This window comes from Anser cygnoides, chromosome W, assembly GCF_040182565.1.
Source record: "Anser cygnoides isolate HZ-2024a breed goose chromosome W, Taihu_goose_T2T_genome, whole genome shotgun sequence".
Classification (NCBI taxonomy): Eukaryota; Metazoa; Chordata; class Aves; order Anseriformes; family Anatidae; genus Anser; species Anser cygnoides.
Window position 1 is genome coordinate 7576523 of NC_089911.1, and position 22333 is coordinate 7598855.

The 22333-nt window shown below is 68.9% G+C and overlaps 2 protein-coding genes and 1 long non-coding RNA gene across 3 annotated transcripts; 2 read left to right on the forward strand and 1 right to left on the reverse strand.

Moving 5' to 3' along the window:
- Positions 1-205: 205 nt before the first annotated feature.
- On the forward strand, positions 206-4353 carry LOC136788672 (uncharacterized). Its single transcript, XR_010827305.1, has 4 exons — positions 206-244; positions 1195-1247; positions 1354-1495; positions 4192-4353. It is a non-coding gene; the product is annotated as an uncharacterized lncRNA (long non-coding RNA).
- A 4106-nt stretch (positions 4354-8459) lies between these two features.
- On the reverse strand, positions 8460-14683 carry LOC136788659 (leukocyte antigen CD37-like). The gene is made up of 10 exons (XM_066987295.1): positions 14604-14683; positions 14188-14299; positions 14031-14096; positions 13830-13902; positions 13614-13737; positions 13079-13153; positions 12761-12866; positions 11529-11701; positions 11351-11433; positions 8460-8835 (listed from the first exon to the last, which is right to left on the reverse strand). Exons 3-10 carry the CDS (start codon positions 14094-14096, stop codon positions 8513-8515), a joined length of 1023 nt encoding a protein of 340 aa, XP_066843396.1. The 5' UTR covers positions 14188-14299; positions 14604-14683; the 3' UTR covers positions 8460-8512.
- Positions 14684-15890: 1207 nt separating this feature from the next.
- On the forward strand, positions 15891-17852 carry LOC136788660 (apoptosis regulator BAX-like). The gene is given in 7 exon segments (XM_066987297.1): positions 15891-15960; positions 16044-16202; positions 16297-16319; positions 16322-16431; positions 17538-17551; positions 17553-17640; positions 17724-17852. Coding segments are annotated over 7 exon segments (525 nt in total). The 5' UTR covers positions 15891-15931; the 3' UTR covers positions 17826-17852.
- The last annotated feature ends 4481 nt before the right edge of the window (positions 17853-22333 follow it).

A 22333-nucleotide genomic window follows, 5' to 3' on the forward strand; every position in this document is an offset into this window, starting at 1 on the left:
GAAGAACGGGGGGGGGGCGGGGGGGGGGTAAAACGGGGGGCAAAAGGGAGGGGGGGGGTTAAAAGGGGGGGGGGCAAGCGGAAATGGGGGGGGGGCGGGGTTGTGCCCCCCCCCCCCGCATTGGTTTCGCTTTCGGTGCGGGGGGGGGGGGCACCCGAAGGGGGGGAGCCGTTGCCCCCCCCGCGCTCACCCGGCCCCCCCCCCCCCCCCCCGCAGCCATGGCCCCCCCGGAGCGGCGGCGCTGGTAAGCCCGGGCCCCCCCCCCCCCTCCCTTTTAACCCCCCCCCCTTTTTTTTTGCTGACGTCACACCCCGCTGACCCCCCCCCCCCCGGTGCCCCCCCCCCCCCAGGTGTCCCCCCCCTTTTTTCCTGCTCCTCGCCGCCCCCCCCCCCCGGCGCCGGCTGCGACTTCGACTTCGACCCCGTCAGCAGCACCTTCAGCGCCCACCTGGACGCCCCTGGTGAGACCCCCCCCCCCCCGCGACCCCCCCCCGAGACCCCCGCCCCCCCACCCCCCCGACGCCCCCCACCCCCTCAGCCCCCCCCCGCCCCCGGGACCCCCCCCTTGGTGCTTTAAAGCCGCCCCAATCAGCCCCCCCCCCCCCCCCCCGGGATGAATTCCCCCTGAGCCCCCCCTTGACCCCCCCCCCAATAAAAAACTTTTGGGACCCCCCCCCGGCAGGACCCCCAAGGACCCCCCCACCCGTATTGAACCCCCCCCACCAAGCATGCCCCCCCCCCGGACCCCAATGAACCCCCCAAATCCTCCTGCCCCCAGACCCCCCAAGACTCCCCCAAAACCCCCAAGACCCCCCCCCAGGACCCCCCAACCCCCCCAACCCCCAAGACCCCCCAAAATCCCCAACCCCCAAGACACCCCCAAGACCCCCCAAACCTCCCCAAAACCCCCAAACCCCTCCAAGACCCCCCCAATCCCCCCAATCCCCCCCAACGACCCCCCCCAAATCCCCCCCCCCAAGTCCCCAAGACCCCCCAAAGACCCCCCCAACCCCCAACCCACCTCCCAGACCCCCCCCCCCCAAAGACCCCCCCCAAGACCCCTGGGACCCCTCACCCCCCCAAGACCCCACCCAGCCCCCCCCTTTTCACCCTCCCCCCACCCCCGACCCCATAACCCCCCTAACCCCCCCAACGCCCCATTTGCCCCCCCCCCAAAAAAAAATCCCCCCCCAGACCCCCTGGCTGCTGCAGGACTACCCGTGCCCATGCCCTACAACCTGGAGCCGGTGAGCCCCCCCCCCCCAAAATTACCCCCCATAAATATTAGGACCCCCCCCTCGTTCCTAGACCCCCCCCGAAATAATTTAACCCCCCCCCCCCTAAAAAACCAAGGACGGGGCCTGCTCGGACGTGTGGGCGCTGCACTTCGGGGGCCGCGCTGCGGCGCATGGCGGGGGTCGCGGGGGGCCCTGGCCCCCCCCTCCTGCGGGCGGCGGCCGCTCAGCCTCGCCTTCGTGGGGGCTGCCGCATCCACGTGAGTGGGGGGGGGTAATGGGGGGGGGCTGGGGGGCTGAGGGGGTTGGGGGGGGGTTGGGGGGGGGGTTGGGGGGGATTTGGGGGGGGCTGGGGGGTTGGGGGGGGGCTGGGGGGGGGGGGGTGGTTGGGGGGGGTGGGGGGGGGGCTGGGGGGGTTTGGGGGGGATTTGGGGGGGGCTGGGGGGGGTTGGGGGAGATTTGGGGGGTTTGGGGGGGATTTGGGGGGGTTTGGGGGGGGGGGTTGGGGGGGGGGATTTGGGGGGCTGGGGGGGTTGGGGGGGATTTGGGGGGTTTGGGGGGGATTTGGGGGGGTTTGGGGGATTTGGGGGGCGCTGGGGGTTTGGGGGCTTTCGGGGGGGATTTGGGGGTTTGGGGGGGATTTGGGGGGGGGGATGGGGGGGGATTTGGGGGGTTTGGGGGGGGCTGGGGGGGGTTTGGGGGGGGGGGGATTTGGGGGGGGATTTGGGGAGGGCTGGGGGGTGTGGGGGGGGATTTGGGGGGTTTGGGGGGGATTTGGGGGGGGGGCTGGGGGGGGTTTGGGGGGGGATTTGGGGGGGGGCTGGGGGGGGTTTGGGGGGGGGATTTGGGGGGGCCTGGGGGGCTGGGGGGGGTTGGGGGAGATTTGGGGGGGGCTGGGGGGGTTGGGGGGCATTTGGGGGTTTGGGGGGGGGGGATTTGGGGGGGCTGGGGGGGGGGTTGGGGGGGGGGATTTGGGGGGGGGATTTGGGGGGTTTGGGGGGGGGATTTGGGGGGGCTGGGGGGGTTTGGGGGGGGGGATTTGGGGGGCCTGGGGGGGTTTGGGGGGTTTGGGGGGATTTGGGGGGGGATTGGGGGGGGGGGGGGGGGGGATTTGGGGGGTTTGGGGGGGGGGATTTGGGGGGGCTGGGGGGTTTGGGGGGATTTGGGGGGATTTGGGGGGGCTGGGGGGGTGTGGGGGGATTTGGGGGTTTGGGGGGGATTTGGGGGGGCTGGGGGGATTTGGGGGGGCTTGGGGGGGTTGGGGGGGGGGATTCAGAGGGGGATTTGGGGGGTTTGGGGGGGGATTTGGGGGGGGGGATTTGGGGGGGCTGGGGGGTGTGGGGGGGGGATTTGGGGGGTTTGGGGGGGGATTTGGGGGGGGGGCTGGGGGGGGGATTGGGGGAGGGTTGCGGGGGGATTTGGGGGGGGGATTTGGGGGGGGGATTTGGGGGGGCTGGGGGGGGTGTGGGGGGGGGATTTGGGGGGGTTTGGGGGGGGGATTTGGGGGGGGGGGGCTGGGGGGGGATTTGGGGGGGGATTTGGGGGGGGCTGGGGGGGGGTTGGGGGAGATTTTGGGGGGTTTGGGGGGGGATTTGGGGGAGGTTTGGGGGGGATTTGGGGGGGGGGGGTTTGGGGGGGCTGGGGGGGGGATTTGGGGGGCCTGGGGGGGTTTGGGGGGGTTTGGGGGGGGATTTGGGGGGGGGATTTGGGGGGTTTGGGGGGGGGGATTTGGGGGGATTTGGGGGGGGGTTGGGGGGGATTTGGGGGGGATTTGGGGGGGGGGTTGGGGGGGATTTGGGGGGGGTTGGGGGGGGATTTGGGGGGGTTGGGGAGGTTTGGGGGGATTTGGGGGGGGTTTGGGGGTGCTGGGGGATTTGGGGGGTTTGGGGGGGATTTGGGGAGGGCTGGGGGGTTGGGGGGCATTTGGGGGGTTTGGGGGGGGATTTGGGGGGGCTGGGGGGGTTGGGGGGGATTTGGGGGGTTTGGGGGATTTGGGGGGATTTGGGGGGATTTGGGGGGGCTGGGGGGTTGGGGGGATTTGGGGGGGGGGGATTTAGGGGGGGATTGTGGGGGCTTTGGGGGGGGGATTTGGGGGGGCTGGGGGGGGGGATTTGGGGGTTTGGGGGGGGTTGGGGGGGGATTTGGGGGGGGGGCTGGGGGGGTGTGGGGGGGGATTTGGGGGGTTTGGGGGGGGGGGATTTGGGGGGGGGGGGGCTGGGGGGGGCTGGGGGGGGGTTTGGGGGGAGATTTGCGGGGGGATTTGGGGGGGGGTTGGGGGGGATTTGGGGGGGCTGGGGGGTGTGGGGGGATTTGGGGGGGTTTGGGGGGGGGGATTTGGGGGGGATTTGGGGGGGTTGGGGGCGGTTGGGGGGGATTTGGGGGGGATTTGGGGGATTTGGGGGGTTTGGGGGGGGGCTGGGGGGGTTGGGGGGGTTTGGGGGGGGGGGATTTGGGGGGTTTGGGGGGGTCTGGGGGGGCCCTGGGGGGATTTGGGGGGGCTGGGGGGGATTTAGAGGGGGTTTGGGGGGGGGGGTTCGGGGGCCTGGGGGGGGATTTGGGGGGGCCTGGGGGGGGGTCTGAGGGGGTTGGGGGGTATCTGGGGGGGGATTTGGGGGGGGGTCCTGGGGCCCTGGGGGGGATTTGGGGGGGGCTGGGGGTATCTGGGGGGTTTGGGGGGGGGTTGGGGGATCTGGGGGGGGCCTGGGGGGGATTTGGGGGGGGCTGGGGGGGGGGTTGGGGGGTATCTGGGGGGGGATTTGGGGGGCGTTGGGGGGGATCTGGGGGGGGGTCTGGGGGGGGGGTGGGGGGTTTGGGGGCCCTGGGGGGATTTGGGGGGCAATGGGGAGGGAATGGGGGGGTTGGAGGGGAGGGGGGTGCTGGGGGTGGGCAGATTGGGGGGCTTGGGGTGGGAAGCTGACCCCCCACACCGACCCCCCAATGCCCCCCCCGCCCCCAGGACCCGCAGGGCTGCGTCCGCCTGCGCCCCGCCAACGCCTCGCAGCTGCTGGGGGCCCTGCGCCGGCACCTGGGGGCCCTGCGGGGGCGGCCCCCCCTTCCCCGCCTGCGCCCGCCTGCGCTGCCGCCACGGTAACACCGGCACCCCCCCGGGACCCCCGGGACCCCCGCCCACCGGCCCCCCGGGACCCCCATTCCCCCCTTACCCCCTTACCCCCTTACCCCCCTGTTGCCCCCCGATGACCCCGGGACCCCCCCGAACTCGTTACCCCCCGGTCCCCCCCATAGCCCCCCCATGACCCCCATTGCCCCCGATGACCCCGAGACCCCCCCATAACCCCCCCCATTTTTCTCCCATTACCCCCATTGCCCCCCATCACCCCCCAGCCCCCCATTACCCCCCTTTACCCCCCAGCCCCCCCAGCCCCCCACCCCTCCCAAATTGCCCCCACTGCCCCCTAAGCCCCCCATTTACCCCTTCTGCCCCCCCCAGCTCCCCCCATTACCCCCCAGTCCCCCCAGTTCCCCCAGTGGCCCCCATTGCCCCCCAGCTCCCCATTACCCACCCATTGCCCCCCAGTTTCCCCATTACCCCCCAGTCCCCCAGTTCCCCCCATTATCCCCCCATTGCCCCCTGACCCCCCATTGCCCCCCATTCCCCCCTTGCCCCCATTTACCCCCATGACCCCCCCATTGCCCCCCCAGTTTCCCCAGTTCCCCAGTTCCCCCATTGCCCCCCAGTTCCCCCCATTGTCCCCCAGTTCCCCCCATTGCCCCCCAAGACCCCCCCAGCTCCCCCCATTGCCCCCCAGTTCCCCCCAGTTCCCCCATTACCCCCATTGCCCCCCACTGCCCCCCACTGCCCCCCTGTCCCCTCAATGCCCCCCCCCGACCCCATAACCCCCCCCATTGCCCCCCAGATCCCCCAGTTCCCCCCATTACCCCCCAAGACCCCCCAGTTCCCCCCCATTGTCCACCCAGTTCCCCCCATTACCCCCCAAGACCCCCCAGTTCCCCCCCATTGTCCACCCAGTTCCCCCCATTCCCTCCCCAGTTCCCCCCCATTGCCCCCCAGTCCCCCCACTGCCCCCCCGACCCCATAACCCCCCCCATTGCCCCCCCATTACCCCCCCGGTTCCCCCGCCCCCCCCCCCCGGACCCCCTCTCCCCCAGCGCCCCCCCAGCGCCCCCCGCTCGCCCCCCCCGCGGCCCAGGGGGGCCCCGCGGCCCCGGCCCCGCCCCCACGGGCTGCTGCTGCTGGGGGGGCTCGGGGGGGGCCTGGCGCTGGCGGCCGCGGCCTGGGCGCTCTGGAGGCGGCCCTGCGCCCAGGTGGGCACTGGGAGCACTGGGAGGCACTGGGAGGGGGCTGGGGGGACTGGGGGCACTGGGAAGGGACTGGGAGGGGGCTGGGGGGGCTGGGGCACTGGGGGGGGTAATGGGGGGGCTGGGGGGCACTGGGGGGGTAATGGGGGCACTGGGAGGGACTGGGAGGGAATGGGGGGTAATGGGGTCACTGGGAGGGACTGGGAGGGGTGCTGGGGGGCACTGGGAGCACTGGGAGGCACTGGGAGGGGGGCTGGGGGGGGACTGGGGGCACTGGGAGGCACTGGGAGGGGGGCTGGGGGGGGACTGGGGGGGACTGGGAGGGGTAATGGGGGGGCTGGGAGCACTGGGAGGCACTGGGAGGCACTGGGGGGGGTAATGGGGGCACTGGGAGGGGTAATGGGGGCACTGGGAGGGACTGGGAGGGGGTGGTGGAGGGGACTGGGAGGGGTGCTGGGGGGACTGGGAGGGGTAATGGGGGGGACTGGGAGCACTGGGAGGCACTGGGAGGGACTGGGGGGGGTAATGGGGGCACTGGGAGGGACTGGGAGGGGTAATGGGGGGGTACTGGGGGCACTGGGAGGGACTGGGAGGGTGCTGGGGGGGACTGGGAGGGGTAATGGGGGGACTGGGGGCACTGGGAGGGACTGGGGAGGGAATGGGGGGGTAATGGGGGCACTGGGAGGAGGTAATGGGGGCACTGGGAGGGGTAATGGGGGCACTGGGAGGGACTGGGGGGGTGCTGGGGGGGACTGGGGGGGTAATGGGGGGACTGGGGGCACTGGAAGGGACTGAGAGGGAATGGGGGGGGTAATGGGGGCACTGGGAGGGGTACTGGGAGCACTGGGAGGGGTACTGGGGAAGGGGCTGGGAGCACTGGGGGAGGGCTGGGGGGTACTGGGGGGACTGGGGAGGAGGTAATGGGGGCACTGGGAGGGGGCTGGGAGGGGTACTGGGAGCACTGGGAGGGACTGGGAAGGGGCTGGGGTTGGCTGGGGGGGCACTGGGAGAGTAATGGGGGGACACTGGGGGAACTGGAAGGGGTAATGGGGGCACTGGGAGCACTGGGAGGGGGCTGGGAAGGGGTAGTGGGGGGGACTGGGAGCACTGGGAGGTGGTAATGGAGGCACTGGGGAGAGACTGGGAGGAGTAATGGGGGGACTGGAGGCACTGGGAGGGACTGGGGGGGGTAATGGGGGCACTGGGAGGGATTGGGAGGGACTGGGAGAGAGTAATGAGGGGGCTGGGGGCACTGGGAGGGGGCTGGGGCAGGAACTGAGGGGGTACTGGGGGCACTGGGAGGGACTAGGAGCACTGGGAGGGGGCTGGGGGGTACTGGGAGTACTGGGAGGGGGCTGGGGGGTACTGGGAGTACTGGGAGGGGGCTGGGGGGGTACTGGGGGGACTGGGAGGGAATGGGGGGGTAATGGGGGGACTGGGAGGGGCACTGGGAGGTACTGGGGGGGAACTGGGAGTGGGTGATGGGGGCACTGGGAGGGCAATGGGGGGGCTTGGGGGCATACTGGGAGCACTGGGAGGGGGCAATGGGGGCACTGGGAGGGGGTAATGGGGGCATACTGGGGGCACTGGTCCGTACTGGGAGCACTGGAGCTGTGCCCCCCCCCAGACCCCCCAGGAAGACGAGAGCTGAGCCGGAGCGGGCACAGGGTGGGGGGGGGGGGGGGCAAATGGGGGGGGGGTAAAAATGGGGGGGCAAATGGGGGGCAAATGGGGGGGCAAATGGGGGGGGGGGGCAAATGGGGGGGGCAAATGGGGGGGCAAATGGGGGGGGCAAAATGGGGGGGCAAATGGGGGGGGGCAAATGGGGGGCAAATGGGGGGCAAATGGGGGGGGGCAAATGGGGGGGCAAATGGGGGGGCAAATGGGGGGGCAAATGGGGGGGGCAAATGGGGGGGGGGGCAAATGGGGGGGCAAATGGGGGGCAAATGGGGGGGCAAATGGGGGGGGGGCAAATGGGGGCAAAAGGGGGGCAAAAGGGGGGGCAAATGGGGGGGCAAATGGGGGGGTAAAAGGGGGGGGCAAATGGGGGGCAAATGGGGGGGGCAAATGGGGGGTAAAAGGGGGGCAAATGGGGGGGCAAATGGGGGGGGCCAAAAAGGGGGGGCAAATGGGGGGGCAAATGGGGGGGCCAAAAAGGGGGGCAAATGGGGGGCCCACTGGGGAGGAGCTTTTTCTGGGGGGTCCCATGCGGGGGTTAATTAACGGGGGGTTAATTAACGGGGGGGTCCCAATGTGGTTGGGAATTACTTGGGGTTAATTACCGGGGGTTAATTACCGGGCTCTAATTGGGGTCCTGGTGTCCCCCCCCCCCCCCCCCGCAGGCCGCCGCCGTCCGGCCCCCCCCGGAGCCAAGCACGTGGAGGGCGGTAATTAATTAACGGGGCCGTAATTAATTAATTAACGGGGCCGTAATTAATTAACGGGGACATTAAAAGAGGTTTGTTAGCGGGGGGAGTCGTTGATTGGGGGTAATTAAGGGGCACGGATGGGGTAAATTACAAGGGGGTTAATTAAGGGCGGGTTAATTAAGGGCAGGTTAATCAAAGGGGTATTGATGGGGTTAATTAATGGGTGGCTAATTAAGGGGGGGTTCAATTAAGGAGGGATTAATTAAGGGGGACACGGATGGGGTTCATTAATTAAGAGGGGCCTTAACTGGGGGCCACTGATCGTGGGTTAATTAAGGGGGTTAATTAATGGAGAGCGTTGATGGGGTTAATTAAGGGGGGTTATGAGTGGGGGTTAATTAATGGGGTCATTAAGGGGGTTACTGGGGGCTGATTAACGGCGGGTTAATCAATTGATTATGGCGGTTAATGAAGGGGGCTCATCAAGGGGAGGGCTTGTTAAGGGGGCTAATTAATGGAGCCCATTAAGGGGGGGTTAATTAACGGGGGGCTCATTAAGGGGTTAATTAACGGGGCTCATTAAGGCTCCTCAGGCCTGTGTGCAACTGGGGGCGCCGCGCGGTGATGACGTCACACGCCAATACGTGAGGGTGAAGGGAAAAGGGGCGGGGCGAGGCGCCAGCCGTTCCCGCCCTCGCTTTTTATTGGTGGAGCCGGACGCCAGCTGTTCCCGCCCTCGCCTTTTATTGGTGGAGCCGGACGCCAGCCGTTCCCGCCCTCGCCTTTTATTGGTGGAGCCGGACGCCAGCTGTTCCCGCCCTCGCCTTTTATTGGTGGAGCCGGACGCCAGCTGTTCCCGCCCTCGCTTCCCATTGGCGGAGCCGGTCCTGTCAGCACCCCGAGGCCGGGCCCAGGTCCCGCAGCAGGAACATGGCGAGCAGCAGCAGGCACAGCTGAGGGGAGGGGCGCGGCTCGGTCGGCCCCGCCGCCCCCAAAATGACCCAAAACTGACCCAAACTTCCCCAAAACTGACCCAAACTTCCCCAAAACTGACCCAAACTTCCCCAAACTCACCCCAAAGCACCTCCAAATGACCCAAAGCGCCCCAAAACCGACCCAAAATGTCCCCAAACTGCCCCAAAACTGCCCTCAAGGGCCTGGAACCTGCCCCAAGCGCCCCCAAATCGACCCAAAGTGCCCCAAAACGCACCGAACTGGCCCAAAATGCCCCCGAAGTGCCCCAGAACCGATGAAAAGTGCCCTAAAACTGCCCCCAAACTACCCCAAAGTGCCCCAAAATACCCCAAAACTGCCCTAAAGTGCTCCAAAACACCCCGAGTGCCCCTGAACTGCCCCAAAATGCCCCAAACCGACCCAGAGTGCCCCAAAACTGCCCCACACCAACCCCAAAGGCCCCAAACTGACCCAAAGTGCCCCAAAACCACCCAAAGTGCTCGAAAACTGTTCCAAAAATGCCCCGAAATGCCCCAAAACTGCACTGAAGTGCCCCAAAACCAACCCAAAGTGCCCCCAAATGCCCCGAAACTGCCCCAAAACGCCCCAAACTGACCCAAAACGCTCTGAAGTGCCCCAAAGTGCCCCAAAATACACCAAAGCTGCCCTGAAGTGCCTCCAAACCGACCCAAAGGGGCCCCAAACCGACCCAAAATGCCCCCAATTGACCCAAACTGCCCCTAAATGCCCTGACACTGTTCCCAAAATGCCCCAAAACGACCCCAAATGCCCCAAAACGCCCCCAAGTGCCCCAAAACGCCCTGAACTGGCTCCAAGATGTCCCCAAACCCACCGAGAGTGGCCCCAAAACCGACCCGGAGCGCCCCCAAAACTGCTCCAAATCACCCCAAAACGCCCCGACCTGACCTGGAGTTCCCCCACAGTACCCCAAAACGGACTCAGAGTGCCCCAAAACCACTCCAAAGTGCCCCCAAACCGCCCCAAAGTGCCCCAAAACCACCCCTGAGCGCCCCAAAACCGCCCCAAAGTGCCCCAAAAGTGCCCCCAAATGCCCTGAAATCGCCCCAAAGTGCCCCAAAACCGCCCCAAAGTGCCCCAAAACTGCCCCCAAATGCCCTGAAATCGCCCCAAAGTGCCCCAAACTGACCCAAAGTGCCAAAACTGACCTAAAGTGCCCCAAAAATGCCCCCAAAGTGCCCCAAAACCGCCCCAAAGTGCCCCAAAACCGCCCCCAAAGTGCCCCAAAACCGCCCCCAAAGTGCCCCAAAAGTGCCCCCAAATGCCCTGAAATCGCCCCAAAGTGCCCCAAAACCGCCCCCAAATGCCCCAAAACCGCCCCAAAGTGCCCCAAAACCGCCCCCAAATGCCCTGAAATCGCCCCAAAGTGCCCCAAACTGACCCAAAGTGCCAAAACTGACCTAAAGTGCCCCAAAAATGCCCCCAAACTGCCCCAAAACTACCCCAAAGTGCCCCGAACCACCCCAAAGTGTCCCGAAACCGCCCCCAAAACGCCCTGAAACTGCCCCAAAACCGCTCCCCAAGGCCCCAGCTGCCCCCAGGTGCCCCCCAAGCCCTCCCCAAGCACCCCCCCGGCCCCCTTCGGCCCCCCAGTGCCCCCCGTCACCCCCAATTGCCCCCGATGTGCCCCAATTGCCCCCCAAGTCCCCCCCCCAACCCCCCCCCGATCACTCCCCAGCCCCCCAACGTGCCCCCAAATCCCCCCCCAGCCCCCCCTCACCCCCCCCAAATGCCCCCCCAAATCCCAATTGCCCCCCCAAATCCCCCCCCCCCAGCCCCCCTATTGCCCCCCTCACCCCCCAAATGCCCCCCCCAGCCCCCCTATTGCCCCCCCTCACCCCCCAAATGCCCCCCCAGCCCCCCAATTGCCCCCTCACCCCCAAATGCCCTCCCAGCCCCCCAATTGCCCCCCAGCCCCCCAAATGCCCCCCCCCAGCCCCCCAATTGCCCCCCAGCCCCCCAATTGCCCCCTCACCCCCCCCAGTGCCCCCCCACCCCCCAAATGCCCCCCAGCCCCCAAATGCCCCCAGCCCCCCAATTGCCCCCCAGCCCCCAATTGCCCCCCTCACCCCCCAGTGCCCCCCACCCCCCCAATTGCCCCCCAGCCCCCCAAATGCCCCCCCAGCCCCCCAAATGCCCCCCACCCCCAGTGCCCCCCAGCCCCCCAATTGCCCCCCAGCCCCCCAGCCTCACCCCCCCAAATGCCCCCCAGCCCCCAAATTGCCCCCCCAGCCCCCAACGTGCCCCCAAATGCCCCCTCCCAGCCCCCAAATGCCCCCCCCCAGCCCCCAATTCCCCAGCCCCCCTGCCCCCCAGCCCCCCAAATGCCCCCTCACCCCCCCAAATGCCCCCCAGCCCCCACCCCCCCCCTCACCCCCCAAATGCCCCCCCCACCCGCCCCCCAATTGCCCCCCTCACCCCCCACCCCCCCACCCCCCCACCCCCCAGCCCCCAAATGCCCCCCCCGGCCCCCACCTCCAGCAGCCCCAGGCCCAGGCCGCCCCCACGATGCCCACGAGGTTCTCGGCCAGCCAGCGCCCGGCGCCCTCCGCACAGCCCTGGGGGGGGGGGGGGGGCGTCCTGGGGGTGGGGGGGGGTCCGTCTGCCCCACAACCCCCCAGCCCCATATTCCGCCCCCCCCCCAAGTACTCACCCTGGTGAAAACCCCCCCGGGGCCGGCCGTGGGGCAGCGGCCGTGGGGGGCCCCGGGGGGGTCCCTTGGGTGCCGTTGGGCGCGGGGGGGGCCAGGCAGGAGCAGGCGACGGTGCCGGGGGGGGCGCCGAGGGTGTCCCAGTCCCGGGGGCCGCTCCAGCCGCAGCAGCCGAGCTGTGGGGCAGGGGTGTGGGGCCGGGGGTTGTGGGGCAGGGGTGTGGGGCAAAAATGTGGGGCTGGGGGGGTGTGGGGCAGGGGTGTGGGGCAAAAATGTGGGGCTGGGGGGGGGTTGTGGGGCAGGGGTGTGGGGCCGGGGGGTTGTGGGGCAGGGGTGTGGGGCTGGAAATTGGGGCTGGGGGTTGTGGGGCAGAAATGTGGGGCTGGGGGGGTTGTGGGGCAAAAATGTGGGGCTGTGGGGGTTGTGGGGCAGGGGTGTGGGGCAGGAATGTGGGGCTGGGGGTGTGTGGGGCAGGGGTGTGAGGCTGGGAAGTGGGGCTGGGGGGTGTGGGGCAGGAATTTGGGGCAGAAGTGTGGGGCTGGGGGGGTTGTGGGGCAGAGATGTGGGGCCGGGGGGGTTGTGGGGCAGGGGTGTGGGGCAAAAATGTGGGGCTGGGGGGTTGTGGGGCAGAAATGTGGGGCTGGGGGGGTTGTGGGGCAGGGGTGTGGGGCAAAAATGTGGGGCTGGGGGGGGGTTGTGGGGCAGGGGTGTGGGGCCGGGGGGGGTTGTGGGGCAGGGGGTGTGGGGCTGGAAAGTGGGGCTGGGGGGGGGGGGTTGTGGGGCAGAAATGTGGGGCTGGGGGGGTTGTGGGGCAGGGGGTGTGGGGCAAAAATGTGGGGCTGGGGGGTTGTGGGGCAGAAATGTGGGGCTGGGGGGTGTGGGGCAGGAATTTGGGGCAGAAGTGTGGGGCTGGGGGGGTTGTGGGGCAGAGATGTGGGGCCGGGGGGCTGGGGGCAGAGATGTTGGGCCGGGGGTGTGGGGCAGAAATGTGGGGCTGGGGGGTGTGGGGCAGGAATTTGGGGCAGAATTCTGGGGCTGGGGGGGTTGTGGGGCAGGGGTGTGGGGCCGGGGGGGTGAGGCAGAGATGTGGGGCAGAGATGTGGGGTCGAGAGGGTTGTGGGGGAGAAATGTGGGGCTGGGGGGGCTGGGGGTCGCAGATGTGGGGCCGGGGGGGTTGTGGGGGCTGTGGGGCAGAGATGTGGGGCCGGGGGGCCGCGGGGGGGGGGGGGGCTGACCTGCTGCTGCAGCGCGTCCCAGCTCTCGTGGGCGGCCCCCCGGGCGCCCCCAGGCCGGGTAGGTGCTGAGCAGGTCCCGCGCGTGGGCGGCCACCCGGGCGGCCAGCTGGGGGAGAGCGCTGCCCCATAGCTGCCCCATAGCTGCCCCATAGCCGCCCCCATAGCGCCGCCCCCAGTTCTGCCCCACAGCACCAGCATTGCCCCCCTCGCTGCAAAAAAAACCCCACGGCTCTGCCCCACACCACCAGGACCGCCCCACACCCTGCCCCACACCCTGCCCCACACCCCTCATCCCGCCCCACACCCTGCCCCACTCACGGCCACGCGCTGCGTGTAGGCGATGACCCCGATCGTGATCTGGGCCATGAGGAGCAGCAGCAGGAGCCCGAAATACTTGGGGGGGGGGGGGCACAAAAAGTGGGGGGCACCCCACAGCCACCTGCCCTGCCCCATAGCGCACACCCCCCACCCCACAGCGCCCCCCCCCGGCCAGCCCCATAGTACCCCCCGGCTCCATTGTGCCCCACAGCACCCCCCTGCCCCATAGCCAGCCCCACAGTGCCTGCCCCAGCCCCATAACCTCACTGCCCCATAACCAGCACCACAGCGTCTCCCCATAGCACCCCCCCAGCCCCACAAGTGCCCCCCAGCCCCATAACCGCCCCCAACCCCACAACCTCTCCAGCCCCACAACAACCCCCCAGCCCCATAAGTGCCCCCCCAGCCCCACAACCACCCTCCAGACCCATAAGTGCCCCCCCAGCCCCACAACAACCCCCCAGCCCCATCAATGCCTCCCCAGCCCCATAACCGCCCCCCCAGCCCCCTAAATGCCCCCCCCGGCCCCACTCACCAGCCCCAGCAGCACCCGCAGCCCCCTGAGGGCGCCCAGGCCCCCCAGGCCCCCAGCAGGGCGCAGGCGGCCCCCAGCCCGCAGCAGACGTAGGCGCCCAGGCGCAGCCCCAGCAGCGGCGAGCCTGGGGGGGGGGGGGGCAGGGGGGTCAGCGGCGCCCCAGAGATGTGGGGTGCGTCTGGGGGGGCTGCCCCACACTTGGGGGCTGGGGCTCACCCAGCGCGGCGGCGAAGCTGTGGCGGTCCAGCAGCATCCAGAGGCTGAAGACGAGGAGGAGGCTGCCCAGCGCCTGCAAAAGGGGGGGGGGGGGGCAAAATGGGGGGTTCCAGCCCCATAAGAACCCCCCAGCCCCATAAGTGCCCCCAGCCCCACAAGAGCCCCCCAGCCCCACAAGCGCCCCCCCGGCCCCCCACTTACGAAGACGAGCAGGTTGAAGGAGCAGAGGAAGCACCTGGCAGCGCCCAGCCACCTCTTGGGGCTCATCCCTGCGCCGTAACGGGGGGGGGGGGGGGTCAGCACCGGGACCCCCCAGGACCCCCCAACCCCTCACCCCCCCCCCCACGGCCCCCCGGTACCCTGCGGTGCCGCTGCTGGGGCCAGGAAGCGCCGGGGGCCGGGACGGAAGCGGGGCGGGGGGGGGGGGGAAGTGATCTGCCCCCCCGGGGACTGACGCAATGGCCGCACTGCTGGGGGTGTGGGGCGGTGTGGGGCCGGTGTGGGGCTGGGGGTGGTGTGGGGCCCGTTAGGGAGACGGCTGCGGGGCCAGAACCGGTGTGGGGCTGGGGCTGCTGTGGGGCTCACCCCCAGGCCAAGCTCCAGCCCCACACATCCCACCTGCCCCACAAGTCGTCCCCAGCCCCACGCATCCCTGCCCCATAACTCCCCCCGGCCCCACAAATCCCTGCCTGCCCCATAAGCTCCCTCCCTGCCCCATAAGCGCCCCCCCAGCCCCATAAGTGCCCCCCAGCCCCACAAGTCCCAGCCCCACACCTCTTTGCCTGCCCCACGCCCGCGGCCCCGAGGGCGACCGCTTCCGTTTCCTGCCCCCGCCGCAGGCGGGCCCCAAACCCGCCCGATTACGCCCCAAAACGGGGCCGGAAAAAAAATAAAAAAAAGGGGAACAGAAAGCGGGGGGGGGGGGGCGCCACAAGATGGCGGCCGGCCTCCATGAGGCGCCGCACGCCCCGCCCCGCCGGCAGAGCGGGAACGCTTCCCATTGGAGGAGGGCACGAAGCGCCGCGCGCTGATTGGCTGCGCTGCGTGAGGAGGGAGGGCAGCCCATTGGCCGCGGGCGGGCGGAGGGGCGGGGCGCTCCCCGTGAGTTGCCATGGGGACGGGGCGAGGGGCGTGGCGCTCCCCTACGCGGGAAGGGGGCGGGGCCGCGGCGCGCGTTGCCATGGGGACCGAGGGCCCAATGAGAGCCCGGGGGGCGTGGCGCTCCTAATAAGGAACTCGTTGCCATGGCGGCGAGCCGAAAGGGGCGTGGCCGCACCGCGCGTTGCCACGGGAACGGGGCCGTGGCTCTCCCCGCCCCGCCGTGCAGCGCCGCACCCCCGTCACGTGACCAGGGCGCGGCTCCCCCCTCCCCGCCCCGCCCTCGTCACGTGAGGCCGGCGGCGGGTCACGTGGCGCGGGCGCGATGGCGGCGGCGGCGGCGGCGGCCGAGCCTCAGCGGGGCGGCGGCGGCGGCGGGGGGGGGGAGCCGGAACCTGCCCCGGGGGGCGGTGAGAGGGGGCGGGGCCTAAAGGGGGCGGGGCCTGGGGGGCCTGGGGAGGGAGGGGCTTGGGGGGGGGCTTAGGGGGGTCCTGGGGGTTTATGGGGAGAGGGGAGGCCTGGGGGGGTCTTATGGGAATTGGGGGGGCTTTAGGGGGGCTATGGGGAAATGGGGGGTCCTGGGGGGGTCTGTGGGGGTTTAGGGGGAGAGAGGGGGACCTTGGGGGGGGCTGTAGGGACGGGGGGGGTCCTGGGGGGCTCATGGGGGTTTATGGGGATGGGGGGGCCTGGGGGGGTCTTGGGGGGGGGGCTGTGGGGAGAGGGGGGCCTGGGGGGGTCTTATGGGAATTGGGGGGCTTTAGGGGGGCTGTGGGGAAAGGGGGGTCCTGGGGGGGGGTTATGGGGGGGCTCATGGGGATGGGGGGGGCCTGGGGAGGGTTTATGGGGATGGGGGGGTCTATGGGGGGGGGGCTATGGGGAAAAGCAGGGGTTAATGGGGAAATGGGGGCTATGGGGTTGGGGGGGGCCCTACAGGACTTGGGGGGGGGGGGCCCGGAGGGGGGTCCCAACCCCCCCCCCCCCCAGGCACCTCCTCGGAGCAGATCATGAGCACGGGCACGCTGCTGCTGCACGGGTGAGCGCGGGGGGGGGTATTTGGGGGGGGGGGCTCCTTTTCGGGGCCCCCCCTCACCTTTTCCGCCCCGTGCCCCCCCCCAGCTTCATCCGGGAGCGCGTGGAGCGCTGCGGGGACCCCCAGCTCGTGGCCCGGGGCCGGGAGGAGCTGGGGGGCCCCCGGCGAGCCCCCAAGCTCAAGCAGCTCGCCGAGTTCCTGCAGCGCATCGGGGACGAGCTGGACAGCAACACCGAGCTGCAGCGGTACGGGGGGGGGGGGGGGCTAATTAGGAAGGGTTAATTACCCCGGAGGGGGGTTAATTACCCCGGGGGTCCTGACGCCGTGCCCCCCCCCCAGCATGATCGAGCAGGTGGGCTGCGACTCCCCCGCGAGGTTTTCTTCAGCGTGGCCGCCGAGATGTTCGCCGACGGCGCCTTGAACTGGGGCCGCGTCGTCGCCCTCTTCTACTTCGCCTGCCGCCTCGCCATCAAGGTGAGCCCCCCCCGGACCCCCCCCCCCAAAATTAGGGACCCCCCGCATCGCTACGGCCCGGGGGCCCCCCGCTTTGGCCCCCCCCGGCCCCGCTTCCTTCCCCCGCTGCTGTTTTGGGGTCCTGTTCCCTCCCCAAATCCCCCACGTCCTGCCCCACATTGTGCCCCCCCCAATACTTTAGGCCCCCCCATACATTTAGAGCCCCCCCATATATTTAGGGCCCCCCCTGTACATTTAGGAGCCCCCATATACTTTGGGCCCCCCTCAATAAGTTTAGCCCCCATGTATATTTAGGAGCCCCCCTCAATATATTTAGCCCCCCTGTACATTTAGGAGCCCCCCAATATATTTAGGGCCCCCCCATACATTCAGGCCCCCCTTGTACATTTAGGAGCCCCCCAATATATTTAGGGCCCCCCCATACATTCAGGCCCCCCCTTGTACATTTAGGACCCCCCCCAATATTTTTTAGCCACCCCTGTCCATTCAGGAGCCCCCCCGTACATTTAGCCCCCCCCACTACTCCCCATCTCCCCACTACCTCGTGCCCCCCCCCCCAGGTACCCTCCAGGTCCCCCAAGTGCCCCCCCCCCAATTATTCTGCGCCCCCCCAAATATCCCACGGGTGGGACCCCTCCCCCTTAAATATCCCAACTGCCCCCCCATGCCCTAAGCCCCCCATAACCCCCCCAACAACCCCCCGTGACCCCCCATAGCCCTCCCCTTCCCCGTCCCATCCCCCTTTAACCCCCAAGCCCCCCCACCGCAATACTCCCCCCATAACCCCCTTTAACCCCCCCAATACCCCTTCCCCCCATTTTCCCCCTTTTTCCCCCCCAAACTCCCCCTTTAACCCCCACGCCCCCCCACGCCCCCCCCACGCCCCCCGTGCCCCCCATTTAACCCCCCGCCCCTTCCCCCCCATTTTCCCCCCTTAACACCCCCAAAACCCCCCTTCTCCCCCCATTTCCCCCCTTCTCCCCCCATTTCCCCCCTTTCTCCCCCCCCCATACCCCCCCCCCCATTTCCCCGCCCCCAACCCCCCACGTCCCCCCCCCCCCGTGCCCCCCCCCCCCCCCCACCCCAACCCCCCGCGCCCCCCCCAGGCGCTGACGGCCCGCGCCCGGGCTGCTGCGCACGGTGGTGGGCTGGACGCTGCAGTACCTGCGGGAGCACCTCCTGGGCTGGATCCAGGCGCAGGGCGGCTGGGTGAGCGCCCCCCCGTTAATTAACCCCCCCCCCCTAATTACCGCCCTAATTAACCCCCCCCCGTGTTAATTACCCCCCCGCAGGAGGGGCTGCTCTCCTACCTGGGCACCCCCACCTGGCAGACCCTCACCATCTTCACGGCCGGCGTGCTCACCGCCTCGCTCACCATCTGGAAGATGGCCTGAACGGCCGGGGGGGGCCCCCCGGGGAAAGCCCCCCCCCGGGAAAAAAGCCCCCCTGCCTCTAAAGGACCCCCCGTTAAAAAATCCCCCCCCGTTTTCCTTCCCCCCACCTTTTTCCTTCCCCCCCCCTTCCCCACCGTGCCTTGGGCCCGTGCCCCCCCCCCCCCCCCCCAATTTAATCCCCGGGGGGGGGGCACACACAAATCGTGCCCCCCCCCAATAATGAGCCTTGGGGGGGGGGGGGGCTGAGCCCCTGCTGCCCCCCCTTATTTAAAAAGGGGGGGCAAACGCCTCCCCCCAAATCGAGCCTTGCAATGGTTCTGCCCCCCCAAATAAAAAGGGGGCCCCCACTCTGCCCCCCCACCAATTTATTGAGGGGGGGCTGGGCATTATCCCCCTCAAAAACTGGGTCCCTGCCCCCCCAAAAAAATGGGGGTGTGGGGGGCAGCTGGGGCTGCCACTGCTTATTTATTGCCCCCCCCCTTAATTAACCCCTCCCTAATTAAAAGCCCCCCCCTTAATTAAGAGCCCCCCCCGGTGCAAAATGGGGGGGCTCCCCCTTTAGGGGGCTTTTTTTTAAGGGGGGGCCCCGTTACAGCCCCCCCCCCCCAAATTTCAGTGGTCCCAATTCGCAATCAGTGTCTGGGGGGGGCACAAAGCGCCCCCCCCGCGGTGCTCTCGGGGTGGGGGGAGGGGCGGGTGATGACGTCACCGGGGGGGGTGTTTTATTTTTGGGTTGATTTCCTGGCGTTTCGGGGCCGTTTTTTAATCCCGGGTTTTTTTTTTTGTAGCGTTTTTTTGTACGGGCGCCAATAAAGGGCGAGAACGGGGGGGCAGCGAATTTTTTTTGGGGGGGGCGCCGATTTTTTTTTGGGGGGGGGGGGGAAATGGGGGGGGGGGGTGGGGAGGGGCGGATTCGTTTCCCCGGCAGTTGCCGGGGGGGGAAGGGGGGGCAAAGTTCGGGCTCCTCCTGATGGAAGTTTCGGGGCGGGGGGGCACAAAATGGGGGGGGGGTAAAAAAAAAGGGGGGGGATGAAAAGGGGGGCCACGGGGTGGGGGGGGAAGTGGGGGGTTTATGGGGGGGGGGCGCGTTTTGGGGGTGTGTTTTGAGGGGGGCAAGTTTCGGGGTTATTTCGGGGGGGGGGGGGCACCGTGGGGGGGGAGGAGCACAAAGGGGGGGGGGGGCAAAGTTGGGGGGGGCAAAATGGGGGGGGGGCACGAGGTGGGGGGGAAAAAGGGGGTTATTAAATGGGGGGCACGATATGGATGGGGGGCAGGGTGTTTGGGGGGGTATCCCCGTTTTGCAGGGGGGGTCCCAGCACCCCGCCCCCCCGTTTTTTGCCTGTTTCTTTGTTTTTTTGACCCCCCCCCGAAAACAAGGTTGCTGCCCCAAAAACCCGTTTTTTCCCCCAAAACCAGGTGCCCGCCCCAAAAAATTACCCCCCCCACCCCCAAAGTTTGACCCCCCCCCAATTCCCCAGGACCCCCAGCCCCCCCCAAATTCGCCCCCCCCCCCCCCCCCGAAAAATCTCCCCTCCCCCCATCGTCCCCACGTGACCCCCAGCGGGGTAAGGGCGGCGGCCGCTTCCTTCCTCACGTGACCCCGCCCCTCCACGTGACCCCGCCCCTCCACGTGACCCCGCCCCCTCCACGTGACCCCCCCCCCAGCGCCGCCATTTTGTTCCCCCCCATTATTTAAAGGGGCCGCCGCCCCCTCAGGGCCCGGAGCCGCTGTTGGGGGGAGGGGGCTGGGGGCGTTTGGGGGCTGGGGGTCTTTGGGGGGGGGGGGGTCCTGGTGCCTTTTGGGGATCCTGAGGCTTCTGGGGGTTTCTGGGGCCCTTTTGGGGGTCCTGGGGTCTTTTGAGGGGGGCCTTGATCCTTTGGGGGTCCTGGGGAATCTTTTGGGGCTTTTTGGGGGGTCCTGGGGCTTCTTTTGGGGGTCCTGGGGTCCTTTGGGGGCTTCTTCCGGGGGTCCTTGGGGATTTTGGGGAGGTCCTGGGGCCCTTTGGGGCTTGTTTTGGAGGGTTGTGGGGCCCTTTTAGGGGGTTCGGGGGTCCCTTGGGGCTTTTTGGGAGTCCTGTGGCCCTTTTGGGGTCCGGGGGTACTTTGGGGGCTCCTTTGAAGGGTTCTGAGGTATTTTGGGGGGTCCTGGGGTCCTTTGGGGCTTCCTTTGGGGGTCCTGGGGCCCATTTGGGGTCCTGGGGTCCTTTGGGGGTCGTGGGCGGACCTTTGGGGCTTTTTGGGGGGGGGTCCTGGGGCGGTTTTTAGGGCCCTGCGCTCTTCTTGGGGTTCTTCAGTTCCTTTTGTTGTAAATGACTGAGTCCCAGATCGGACCCAGGCTGGTCCGTATTCATCGCCACTTCCGGGCATTGTAATAATCGGTTTCCCGAAGCCGACGCGCTCCCCGGGGCGCCTGCGTTGTGTTTTTGTTGTGGGGGTGGTTTTATTTGGGTGGGGGGCGCGCCGGGACGCGCCCCACCAGGCCTCGAAGCCTCACCGCTAGGCCCCAGCTGTTACCAAGGCAACCGCGCTTCCGGCTCGCGGCGGTGCATGCTGGGAGCTGTAGTCCAGGGCGGAGCAGCGCGCACGCGCGGTACCCAGAAACGGCGACGGGGAGTGAGGTGAGGTCACATCGCGCACGCGCACTGGCGTTGCTACGCCAGGTGGCGGCCCGCGGCATGCTGGGAAGCGTAGTCCTCCGGACACGAAGCAGCTTCCGGGCGGCCATGTTGCTCCCGGGAGAGGGGCATGCTGGGAGTTGTAGTCTTTTCTCCCAAGGCTGGCTGGAACCCCCCCCAGGCCTTTTTGCCCCCCCCCGGGCCTTTTTGCCCCCCCCCCGCCATTTTTAGCCCCCCCAGCCCCTCCTGGCCCCCCCCCCCCAATCAAAACCCTGAGGCGGTGTGGGGGGGCACCCTTTATTGAGGACCGAACCCCATTTAATGAGCAAAGATTTTTTTTTGGGGGGGGGCAGCGAGGCGGGGGGGCCCGGGGGGGTCCCGGGGCTGCGGGGGGGGTCTCGGTGCGGGGGGGGGGTCGCGGTGCCCCCCCCCTAGATGAGGTCCATGAGGATGTCCTCCTCCATCACGCTGGGCGCCTGCACCGGCTGCAGCCCCCCGGGGGCACGGGGCCGCGGGGGCCGGGGGGGGCAGCAGCATCTGCCCTGGGGGGGGGGGGCAATAAAAAGTGAGGGGGGGGCCCAGGTGCCCCCCCCAAGGGAGGGGGAGAAAGGAGGGGCGGTTATGGGGGGGCTGGGGGGTCATGGGGGAAGTGGGGGGGGGGGAGGGGTAATTTGGGGGGCCTGGGTGGTTTGGGGGGGGTCGGGGGTGTTTGGGGGGTCCTGGGGTAGGTTTGGGGGGGGCTGGGGCAGTTTTGGGGGGGGTCGGGGGCAGTTCGGGGTCTTGGGGCAGTTTTGGGGGTCGGGGGTAGGTTGGGGGGGGGTCTGGGGGGCAGTTTGGGTACGGGGGGGGGGGTCCAAAATATTTTAGGGGGGGGGGAATTAAGGGGGGAACTGGGGGGTCCCGGGGGCAATTCAGGGGTCCTGGGGGTATTGGGGGGTCCTGGGGGTGTTGGGGGGGGCATCAGGGGAGGGGGACACTGGGGGGGGGCATTTTGGGGGGGTCCCAGGGTATTTAAAGGGGGGTAGGAAGAGGGGGGGTCCCAGGGCAATTGGGGGGGGGGCTTTTGGGGGGCAATTTTTTTGGGGGGGGGGTATTTAAGGATCGGGGGGGTATTTAAGGATGGGGGGGTATTTGGGGGGGTATTTGGGGGGGTATTTTCGGGGGGGGGGGGCAGGTACTCACCGGGCAGGGGGGGCGCGGGCCCAGCTGCCCCGGCCAGGGCTGCCCGGGGGGGGCCGTGCAGGAGGGGCAGCGCCTGGTGGGGGGGGGGGCAGCAGCGGCTGGGCCGGGGGGGCTGCAGGTGGTGCAGGGGCTGCGCCGGGGGGGCACCGCGCCCTGCGGTTGGGGGGGGGGGGGGACACGCGTCGGGGGGGCACCACGAGGTGTCCCCCCCCCCAGAGCCCTCCCAAATAATCCAGGCCCCCCCAATCCACAGAGCCCCCCCCAATCCACAGCCCCCCCCCAATAATCCAACCCCCCCAATAATCCTTAGCCCCCCCATAATCCTGACCCCCCCCCCATAATTTAAAGACCCCCCCCCAAATAATTTAGACCCCCCCCAATAATCCTCAGACCCCCCTTAATTTTCAGACCCCCCAATAATTACGGACCCCCCCCAATTATTTACCCCCAAATAATCCCCAGACCCCCCCCCAAATTTTCAGACCCCCCCCAATAATTCCGGACCCCCCCCCCCCAATAATTTACCCCCCCAAATAATCCTCAGACCCCCCCAAAAATCCAGACACCCCCCCGAATAATATACAACCCCCCCAATAATTTAACCCCCCCAATTTCCAGCCCCCATAATTTCCAGACCCCCCCCCAAATAATCCGGACCCCCCCAATAATTAACCCCCCCTCCCCAGTTTTCAGACCCCATTTTGGGGGAAA